This window comes from Amborella trichopoda, chromosome 6, assembly GCF_054954075.1.
Source record: "Amborella trichopoda isolate Santa Cruz 75 chromosome 6, AtrichopodaSantaCruz75HAP2 v2.0, whole genome shotgun sequence".
Classification (NCBI taxonomy): domain Eukaryota; kingdom Viridiplantae; phylum Streptophyta; class Magnoliopsida; order Amborellales; family Amborellaceae; genus Amborella; species Amborella trichopoda.
This window is the reverse complement of record NC_142341.1, coordinates 5,491,373-5,502,779: the sequence shown is the minus strand read 5'-3', so window position 1 is coordinate 5,502,779 and position 11,407 is coordinate 5,491,373. Positions and strand designations below refer to the sequence as shown.

The 11,407-nt window shown below is 36.2% G+C and overlaps 1 protein-coding gene across 1 annotated transcript; it reads left to right on the top strand.

Annotated features, from left to right (window-relative positions):
• Positions 1–1,912: 1,912 nt before the first annotated feature.
• Positions 1,913–10,305, top strand: LOC18434385 (mitochondrial phosphate carrier protein 3, mitochondrial). The gene is made up of 6 exons (XM_006844456.4): positions 1,913–2,392; positions 5,611–5,972; positions 6,054–6,097; positions 7,939–8,153; positions 9,267–9,391; positions 9,911–10,305. Exons 1-6 carry the CDS (start codon positions 2,093–2,095, stop codon positions 9,975–9,977), a joined length of 1,113 nt encoding a protein of 370 aa, XP_006844519.1. The 5' UTR covers positions 1,913–2,092; the 3' UTR covers positions 9,978–10,305.
• The last annotated feature ends 1,102 nt before the right edge of the window (positions 10,306–11,407 follow it).

The window sequence follows — 11,407 nt, the reverse complement described above, 5'->3', positions numbered from 1 at the left end:
TAGAGTTTAGTTTCCAAAAGAAATATTAGTCCAACATTATCCTTATTAACTAACTCAACAATATCCGAGACCTACCCGAGCCCCTCAAACCACAAACATTCCAAGAAACATTCTAAGAGCTAATAGACATAAGATTGTTGCGTATAAAGCTTACATATGGAGAAAGACTTTCCTCCACTAGTTGGCACCACATCCTTCAAGGTTCATTGATTTTTTAGTGAAGCCTTCTTTGTATCCCCAAGATTTGACGAAATAGGAGTCTCACCACCACGAGTCCTTGATTGCAATTTGCGGCCAGCAGCCAAACCAGAATTTTGGGGAAGACCTTGAGTATTAGACTAACTTAATATGGCCTCTATGGACTCTGTAGCAGCAACATCAACCTGTGAGTTAGTCACACCATCAACCTGAGGCAGCTTATAGTCGGCAACCTCAAAATTAGCCTGAGATAAAAAACTCTGTTTTTCTCAACGATTATCACAAATTAGTAACAAAAGGTTTTGATTCACAGCTTTACGATCAAAATGCCTACAAATTTTGAAAGATTCATGCCCTATTTGGCATGAAACTTTCAGAAAAGGCGGAAACCCTAAAAAAGCAAGTTTCGTGAACCAAAAACACCAAATTTTTCAACCATTTAATCCTTGAAAAAGCTGAATAAAGCTGTTTACAGCCTGCAAATTAGATCACATGCCCAAAAAAACAAAAAAAATGATAAAAAAATGACAAATTTCACAGAATCCCGTGAAGAACACTGTACAACCGGTGTTCTTCACGGACTCGCCGATTCCGCCGAGTGGCGAGTCACTGTGCAGAATCATCTGGTTCTCTCTAGAACCGGGCGATTCCCAATTTTTTAGCCGATACGATCCCCCCATTGCGATTTCCGAGTCGAATCGGGCGAGTCCGGTTCGACTCGGCGTTTTTTAAAACATTGGTTTATATCCATCGCTTATTCTCTAGATACTTGAAAGTGTACCCTCTTTTCCTCCATTCTTTTTCTTTTTGTAGCATCAAACACACAATTATTTGTGAACAATGCACTTCCATGCTTGAACTCCAAGCTAGACCTTGCCTTCCCTTCTAGTTTCTAGGTAAACCGAAATTTTCAAGTGATTTCCAGCAATAATGAGGAATAATTCGTTTAGAAAAAAAAAAGGAAAATGTAATTCCAAATGAAAATGGTCAGATCTTAATTATTTCGAGCCTCTGGTTTTTTATAATCTAAAATTAAAGCATCCCACAAGATTGGGAAAAGCAATGTGGTAAATAAAATTTTGAAGAATTTATTGGAAAGGATTGGAGATATGAACGATTTGATACTTTATATTTTTATTTAGTTTAAAAAATCACAGTAAAAGGCACGATTTGGTAAAAAATAGTAGAAAATAGGAAAATTTTTTAAGAAAAAACTTATATAAAGAGTCAACTTTATGCCTTAAAACTACAACATATGGCAAAAACCTATTGAAAAAAGTTCTTCTTCAAATGTTAAAAAACCTGTAGTTGATCATCTTGACATCAAGATGTATAGATATGAAAAAAACAAATTGAAGTAATATATTATTTGGACAGTTTTAGGATTATCAAGTGCTCATAAATTGACTCGATTTGTATTATTTTTGGAGCTTTAAAGATTTTCGATTGTAAAATTTCTTCTTACATCAAATTTTAGAGATGATATTTTGATTGTTTAAGACTATACCTTGAACAAGCCACACCCAATTTATTAATTAATGTGAAATTTTAGAGGCGATAGATTTCCCTAATTTGGTAATTCCATGTTGGAGGGTCCAATTTGAATGAAGAAACCAAAACAAAGTCACCTACTCATAGGGCTATTATCGCAATTGAGTAAGACATCAATGGCATTTACATTCGATGTCTCAGAATAAATACGGCCCACAAAAAGGTCACAGGTCGTCGTATTTGGGCGGACGAAGAAGAGAGCGCAAAAGAGGCGAGTCACTGTCTCTCTCTTCTTTCTCGCTCCTCATTTCTTGGCCATTTTCTCGCTCTTCGGCCCTTCTCTCTCTAAAAAAACCCTAGTTTCTTCGCCTCAACCCTCCCATTCTCTATTGCTCCAGGCGCCATGGCTCTGTACGACAAGAACACCAGACAATCACTGGTTCCAAGTTTTCTCTACTCCATTTCTTCAAAAAAGGCCCTAGATTTGGCCGGAAATGAGGCTAAAAGCCCTAATTTTAATGAACCCATGGTTGCTGGCAAGGCCAGAAACCCTGGATTTGTGGTACCTGCACCTTTTGAACCAGGCAAGATCGAAATGTATTCCCCTCAGTTTTACGCTGCTTGCACAGTTGGTGGAATCCTCAGTTGTGGTCTCACTCACATGGCTGTTACACCTCTGGATCTGGTCAAGTGCAATATGCAGGTTGGTTTGAGGTCAGGATTTCATTTTTGTTTGGATGTCTATGATTTTGATGAAGGTCTAACTGCATAAATTAGGGCTTATCAAGATTCTGATCTTGCTTTGGTTTTGTTATCTGGGTTCTGGATAGGTAGGGTTTTTTTTATTGAATTTCATCTTCTTTCTGGATCAAATGTATGGTACTTTGTTCATTTTATGGTTTGATATGAATATGTTTGACTGCTGTGGTTTTTGTATTGATTTATGGGTCTGTTTTGGAATGTGTTTTTTTTTCTGGGCATGTTTTACTGGGATCTGCGCTGATTTTTTTTTTATCTGGTTCATCAGGATGTCTGAAAGTTATTGTAGGGTATATATTGATCTTGTCCTCTATTTTGAAAATTGTGATCTACTTTGTTTATCATTATACTTCATTTATTAGAGGTAACTTGGCTTTCTGCTGAACCTTTTCAGGTTTTGATGCTTTTGGCTCTCCATTTTTGTGCTAGTTAGTCGTTCTATTAATGGTTTGGGCTTTCTCAGTGAGTTTGACATTTGTTTTGAAGTCTATTAGTTTTGGTTGACCAGGGAATCTTCTAAATTCATTTGTTTTCACTTTTCATATTGGCATATTGCTTTTGAGTTTGTTCTGTTGAATTTGTGTGAATGAGGTTTGATTTTTATGCTCTCAAATTTGTTTTAGCCTTGGTTCGTGTCGAGTTTTTTTGGGTTTGGCTTTTCTTTTAGCTACCATTTCTATCAAGGTTAGTAAACTCCAAATTGGGTGGAAGGCAGGCCTGCCAGAGTGACAGGTTTGCCTCGAGTTGGCTGAAAAGCCAGGAAAATCCCAAAAAAAGTGGAAAATCGTAGAAAATAGAAAAGTAAAATAGCTTAAAATGTATATACAATATGGAGAACAAAAGAGAACATTATAGTACTTAATGTTTATGTATGTATATATAAAAAACGAACATTATAAATACCTAGAATTTTAATTTTGTATAAATGGAAAAAATCTTGTGGTATAGATGAAAATTTAAAAAATTGAATATAACTCATCTTCTTTTATAGAATGCAAAAAAAAAGTAAAATACAACATTAGCTGATATATTACTTGACCAAGTGAACTTCAGTTAAAATAAAATCAATCATATGAATTTAAACTGACAAAATGAAATTTGCGCAAAATATCGGGGCTAATCCTCCACTGTTTAACACATTGTCCTCAAGGAACCTAAATCAAAATGCCCCAACTAGATTTTGGACAATTTGGGTCTAGGTGATGCAAGCTCTTGAAAATTTTTTGGTGATAGGAAATGTGAAATACAAATCTTGCAAATATGAGTTTTTAGGGTTTTTTTTTTTTGAGAAACATGATTTTGATTTAATGAAAGACCCAAAAAGTAAAAATTTTCTTCAAAGATCAAACAATGGTTGCAAGGAAATTGTGGCTTTTTGAATAGGCCAAAACTTAGAACAAAATTTTAGATATCCCAAATTTGTAAAATTCTATTTTTATATCTGAAATTTGATCTATTCAATCAGTAAATAATGCGAAAACAAGCATTATCCTGAAGTTTGGGCTCTTCTGATGCTTGGCTGTGGAAATGGGAAAAAAAAGGGGAATCAGATTGCTCACGCCCCTCATATTTCTGAAATTTCATTGAATTCAGCGAGTTTGTCAAGAACTTGCCAAGATGCTACAGTACCTGGACAAGTTACTATAGCAATTCACCCCTCCCCCCCCAAAAAAAAAGAAAAAAGAAAAACAGAAAAAAAATCAATCTCTCTCTCTCTCTCTCCTCCCCCCTCTCTTTTCTCTTCCTCCCTTGTGCTCTCTCTCCCCCTGTGTGTGTGTGTCTGGAAGCGGGGTGGCGGGTGGGTTCTTGGTTTGGCAAGGTGCTGTGCTCGATTGACTCGATGGAGTGCAAGGACTTGGCTGACTTTTCTATCTTCCAGATTGTTTGCAGTTCTTTGAACGATATTTGAGATTTCCTCTTGGCTTTTGGCTTAACTAGAACTTCTGTGGAATTAGTGGATTTCTGATTTTCTGTACCCATTTTTGTTTGGATCTGCATTATTTCTTCTGGATTTTGGGGTTATTTAGATGTTTCTTTTGATTTTGGCTAATCAGGGTTTCTGAATATGATGTGGATTTGGGATTGCAGTTAGGTTCCTTTTATTGTTTTTTGGTGATTAGTTTTTTATTGGTTGCGCTCCATAATGAAATGAATCTGAGGTTTTTTTGTCTCTCTAGTTAGCCATGGCTTTTGTTGAATTTTATTGGTATGGGTTGTCTCTCAGTTTCTTATTCGAGTTTTAACTTGAGTTTGGTGTTTATTATTAAACGAACGTGAGTCCTGATTATTATTTTTTCCATCTTGTTAACAATCTGTATTTCGAAATATAGTTATTTATTTATGGGTGCGGTTTGTATAGAGCCTAGGCTCTAAACAATCTAATTAGAGCCTATCTTCAAATGGTGTTGAGAAATGTGGTTTCAATATTGGAAATCTTTGTGATAGCCTTAAAATATAGTTTCGTATTTATTTTTAAAGTTTAAAGCTTCAAAAATAGTGTAGATCAACATATCTATGAGAACTTTAAAATTTTGAAAATTGACGGTCCAAAAATGCGCTACAAAATACACTATTTCCAAAACTTGCAATCTATTTTTTTCTCATGTATATGCATCTTGATGTCGAGATGATAAATTTGAAGATATTTGGGCATCAAAAAACAACCTCTTCTAGTAAAATTTTCGAGGTAGGCTCAAATTTGGTTGTTTAGAGCCTCGGCTCTATATATACTTTTCCCTGTATTTATTTAGAGGTTCCACTAGTTGTGTGGCTTTCAGGTATCACAAGTTTCTATTTACTTTTTTGTTTGATCAGGGTTTCAGTGGATTTTTATGCGTATTTGATTCCCTTTAGATATTGGATTCCCTTTAGGGTCTAAAATCTCATTAGCTCCCTGTTTCTTCTGGATTTGCTTCAAATTTCTTTGAGCTATTTGTTATAAATTAAGACACTTGGGTTCCTTCATTTTCAGGTTTATTTGGTTCACTCGTCAAATCTCCTGAAATTATGAGTTTACTATATGCTTGATTTTGTATTCAAATTGGAGTGAATCCAGTATATCAATTTCTGACATTGTGTTATAATTGTGTCAATTATTGACATTTTGTATTCGGTATGTTCTTTTTAGTTGGACTTATAATTCCCAATTGTATTTGTTCTCAGATTAGTCCTGAGAAATATAAGAGCATATCATCTGGTTTTGGGGTATTATTGAAAGAACAAGGAGTTAGAGGTTTCTTCCGTGGTTGGGTGCCAACTTTGCTTGGTTACAGTGCCCAGGGTGCCTGCAAGTTCGGTTTTTATGAGTTCTTCAAGAAATACTATGCTGACATTGCTGGCCCTGAGTATGCTGCCAAGTACAAGACTTTGATTTACCTTGCTGGTTCCGCTTCTGCTGAGGTTATTGCTGATGTTGCTCTGTGCCCTATGGAGGCAGTGAAGGTCCGAGTTCAAACACAACCTGGGTTTGGCAGAGGGTTGTCTGATGGGCTCCCCAAGTTTGTTAAGTCTGAGGGTGTACTTGGGTATGCTCTTGACTTTTCAGTGTTTTAATCTCTTTTTTCGATACATTTGATTAGTAGCTAAGAAGATTTGAATTTTTGCAGGTTGTATAAGGGAATACTTCCACTTTGGGGACGTCAAATTCCATGTAAGCATCAAATATTTCTTAGATCCTCTCGATTTAGTCTTTTTGTGCTATGGATATGTAGTTGGCTGTAGACGCATAGATGGTGAAGATGTATATTCTGTGGGGGCTATGTTAAATAGATGTCCATTTGTTTAAGGGCTGGCATATGCCTTATGCCATAGGGAGTCTGTCATCTATTCCTGCTGGCAGACTGTAGAAGCTTTCAGTGAACTCTACTCCATTGAATCATGATGTACTTTTTCTTAATCTGATGCTTTGAAAATGTTATTTGGTGCTTAGATTATTGTAGAAAGTTTTCATGTCTATTATCGATTGCTTGCTACATGTTCGTTTCCTTCGTTTCCAAGTCCTTCCCCTCCCCCCCCCCCCCCTGCCTTTTTCCATTTTAATTGGGCTTATAACGCTCCTTTCTATCTTGTCTTTTATTTTTTGTAGTGGCTACCAGTTATATGCACCTTGTCGCAGACTTAAGCCCTCTACTGCAATGTTTTAATGCTCCTATCCCAACATGCTTTTTCTGGCTTTTATTTTACCAATATCATAAGTTTCGGATTCTTAAATGGGCCTGACAAATTTCATGTAGGAGGTGGTACCAATACCCTAAAAGTTTCATAATATGCTTGGGGGTCCTGGGGCCCATTCTTGGCCTGTCCCCTGGAATAAATAAACTTTCTAGTCGTTTGTTCTTGATATAATATCCACATTTGGAACAAGAGATTGTGTTATTAGATCATTTTTGTATCATATTATGTAAAAAATGTTATACATTATATTAAAATATTATTGATCTTAATCCAGCTTTAAATGAGGTATTTGCAGAGGCAATTGTCTTACTTATCTAATATTCGAGTACCCTGATCATCAATAATTTTTTAGGCTTGAGGCTGTGGTGATTAAGAGCCTCAAGATAAGTCTACTTTGGAAAAATATATATTTGTGTTCTGATTCTTCTAAATTAGTTGACAAATTAGTTCATAAATTATCTATTCTTTTTTCTTTTGCAGCATCGTAACACCGAAAATTATTAGAGTTTTTAATATCATTTACTTTTCAAAAAATAAAACGAAATAATATGGGATAAATCGCCCTTTCCTTCCTTGAAATTGTGAGCTACTTTTATAAATTAAATTTATTGTAAGTACGTTCTTAATTGTTAATATGGTACAATGTCTAAGTTAGGGGCCTTTCTGTTGAACAACCAGGAGTGCACATTACCATTTAGGAATTTTGTCAAAAGCATATCTGGCTTCAATGGAGTAACTTGATTGAGCAAATTCATTAAAGTGTGGATACACCTTCTAGGGTTTGCAACTTATCCTAATTCTTTGTTTGGGCTTTGAGCATAATTATCTCCAGGCAGTATTGCCATAACAACCAATCTGTTTGAAAATGATTTGAAATGTTGTGCTGTTAAAGTTGGTGTGCAATAATTTTTTTGTTTTTTGGGTGAGTCAGTGGGGAGAGGGCCCCCCTACCCTGGTAGGAATTGAGCCTAGCACGTGGCATTGCAAATTGTCAAGCGCTAACCAATTCTGGTGTGTAATATTTGATTGCTTGTTTCCTTCTTTTTCCACTTGACTTGTTTGATTTCTTTTTCCCGTTGTCTAATATGGAAACTTGTTTTAGTAAACATGTTAGTGTGTGTTCTAGAATTGGAGATTGCAGGATCAGCAAGCTAATCAGTTCTCGTATTGTGTTCAAGAATTGGAGATTGCATGATCAGCAAGCTAATCAGTTCTCGTATTTTTTAGTAATTGATTCGCTTCTAGTTGTTTCTTTTTTACTTTTTATTTTCTTCTTGAAATTTCATTGTCAAACTAACTAGTCAATGCTTGTTACAGACACCATGATGAAGTTCGCAACCTTTGAGACCACTGTGGAGATGATGTACAAGTACGTGATCCCTATGCCTAAGGACCAGTGCAGTAAGCCACTACAGCTCACCGTGAGCTTCGGTGGTGGATATATTGCTGGTGTTTTCTGTGCCATCGTTTCTCATCCTGCCGATAATCTTGTTTCCTTCCTTAACAACGCCAAGGGAGCCACAGTGGGTGATGTGAGTTTTCTGTCTTGGTTTGAGCACCTTCTTAAGTTATTAAAAAAGAAAGATTAAACACCTGCTTATGTATATTACAAATTAAGTCGTTGCATATTTGTATTTTTTTTTATTGGATGATAACTGTGCTAAGGTGCAAGTTTTTCATTATCTGTTAAATTACTGGTTCTGTAACTTTGTTTCATGTTTCTTTTTACTGACCCAGAGCATCCAATTCTTTTCATACTGCGAAACATGAGCTCTTGATCCGTGCTCTTTAAGATGCTTTTAATATACTGTTACACCACCCAGTAATTGAAGCAATCTTTTAAAAAATAGGGAAATATCATTTAAGGGGTCAAAACCCCTTACAAAATCTTTCAAGGGGTCAAAAAATCCCAATGAATAGAGAGGGTTTTCGATTTTCACACAGGTACCTCCTTAAAAAAGGTTTTTCAAAAAGGCCTAAATTGCCCTTGATCGAGATTGAGAACCCTGAACAAGCAGGGGTGTTTCAGTAATTTGACCCACCCTTAACAAGCAGGGCTTCTCCGATCTTGGGGCCTCTTAGGTGGGCTGTATTACTGAAATGCACATTCTTGTTCGTCGTTCCCAGCCCTGAACAGGGGGCAAATTGGGAGTGTTTGAAGATATTCTTTGAGGCACCTGAGTAAAATGCAAGTTTAAAAGTAATGAAAATTTAAAAGTACCAGCTAGCATTAAAAGGGATGTTTTGACCCCCTCAATGATTTTGTAAGGTGTTTTGAACCTCTTAAATGACCTAAGAAATAAGTTCAGCTCTTCCCCATTTTCTTTGTGATCGCTGTCTCCTTGTAAGGGAACAGTAGTTATAGTTTGAAAACTTCATTCTTGTAGTTACCCTCTTTCATCCTTTAATGGGAATAAACAAAATTATGATCTGTGAAACATATGGTATTTCTTATGTCTTCATGTCATTTCAGTTTCCTATGTCAATGAAAAACACTTTCTTTTTTCATTGTCCTTGTGGGTACATCTATTTCTGTCAATGTTAGGTACTACAGAAATTGACACCATTAATCCGCAATTGTGATGGTACTTTTCCGAAACATTGACCATAAAATCCTCAAATGACTTGTGGGGGGTGTCTTGCAGGCCGTGAAAAAGCTTGGTGTCTGGGGTCTCTTCACCCGTGGCCTGCCTCTACGTATTGTCATGATTGGTACCCTCACTGGAGCACAATGGGTTATTTATGATGCCTTCAAGGTGTTTGTTGGCCTGTACGTTTCTCTATCTTTGCCTTGTTTTAACCTTTGCAGTTCCTGCTGAGCCCTTTTGTGGTGCCTGACTCTTCTCATGGGGTTCTGGTCCTTTTTATTTGCAAATACATGCACATAGACATTTTATGGTATGTGTGCATGTGTTATATGAAATTCAAGAAAGCATTAGTATGATTAAATGGTCTATGTAAAAACATGCCCTATTGGGTCATCATGATGCGAAGGAAATGGGCATTATTCGATGAACAGATTCACCAGAAAAAAACATGAGCCTGATGGTGGGTCCGATCTATCTCCATGCGCTCCAATTTCAGGAGGTGATGAACTAATTGGACTATGGTTCTTCGTCTAGAGGTCATTGGGTTGTATAATCTAATATTGTTAAACCCTTGTTCACTCTAGGAGATGCACACATGAATGTGAGCACACATGTTCCATAATGAAAAATATAGAATAATAATTTGTTTCTGTAGTTCTGGTTTCCATTCTAACATATGACCTTTTTCTCTTCTTTTACAGCCCAACTACTGGAGGGGTTACTCCAGCACCTGCCGCTGCTCAGAAGGAGCTTCCAGCCACTTCTTGAGAGCCACCACCGTGGAAGAGCGAGTCATTTCTACAGAAATAATCATCTGTACGAGTTTTATTGAGAGTATATTAAATTTTTTTTTGGAGTCTGATACTATCTGATCCATTCAGTTGACTTTTTTACATTTTTCTGTTCTTCTTGGGGCTGTATGGAATTTTTTATCCTCCCTTTTCTGTTATTGGGAGGGCGGTTTTGCTCTCATCCTTCGCTCACGAAAGAACTCAAACCACGAGGTGTGAAGTCACTTGTGGTTGAGCCTTTTGGTTGTGTACTATTTTGAAGGAACTAAAGAATCAATAATTATTGAGTGTTTTAAGATTTTCAATTACAGTTTTGATGTGTATTAGCTGCTTTTCTTGATCTTAGGACAAGTGGATTGTTCGATAAAGATGCTGCTTTATGTGCTTGGGCTGCTATTCTTCTTCTGGGAGAAATGGGTGGTTTAACACTAGTTGGCGATCGGACTGGTAGGACCGGTGTTTCAAAAGTTGCTGATCCAGATCGGAATTGTTCGATTCGGATAAAAAATTGTCGACCATTTTGGATCGTGTAATATATCAGGATCCGGCCATATCCCTAGATCCGGTTATATCCGTTACAAAATTGGTTATCTTTGGCCCTTGGCCAAAGCCCGACTCTAGGGCCAAATTTTGTGGCCCAAGTCCAATTTTTTGGGGCTGGGATGAGCTGCTTAGCTCGTCAGCCCGAAAAGAAAGCCGCTACCACTTATAGCAGTTAGACTTAAATTTAACAGCTTAGTGTCATAGAATTAAAATAATTTTATTTTAAATTTTGAGAGTGATCAATAGTACATACCAACCACTCAATTGCAAATCTAAATCTAAGTAGTGAAAGAGTGATTGTGAGGTTCTACCAAACAATAAAGAGTGGATACATATGGATTTTAAAATGTTTGGTAAAATACAGAATGTTATGCTTATAGAAGAAAATTGCAAAGAAGGATGGTCATCTTATTTTATTTTATTTTATTTTTTTAAAATTGTTCAACCTGAATTTGATTTTTTTTTTTTTTTGTTTTTTCGTTAGGTAGTGCCCCAAGGTTTAAAGAACTGTCCTATTAATGAAAAACTAAAAATCAAAAATCAAAATTCGGATTGAATAAAGGGTAATTTTGGAAAAAAATAAAAACGATGAGTTGATAAATGGAGTATTTTGTATTTTACCTAAATTTTAAGTTTCGTATGAAATCACTCAACAATAAATGCTTATTATATACTTTTTCATTTATAATATTGATATGCTTCGACTAACAAATCTCATCTTAGAGTTAGCCACGTAGATATTAGCATTTATTTAGCACTCGCCTAATGTCATGGATTCCTATAGTTTAGATTCCCAAAATAAGGAGAACCTCACTACCATTGAATGTTTACTAATTCGTTTACTTCTGTAATAAAGTTTGTCTA

Bases quoted from the DNA above. Each gene is read 5' to 3' on its own strand.
- LOC18434385 (XM_006844456.4), top strand. From the start codon at position 2,093: ATGGCTCTGTACGACAAGAACACCAGACAATCACTGGTTCCAAGTTTT. The intron at 6,098-7,938 runs GTAAGCATCAAA...TGCTTGTTACAG, and splicing joins TTGGGGACGTCAAATTCCAT to ACACCATGATGAAGTTCGCA. The intron at 9,392-9,910 runs GTACGTTTCTCT...CTTCTTTTACAG, and splicing joins TTCAAGGTGTTTGTTGGCCT to CCCAACTACTGGAGGGGTTA.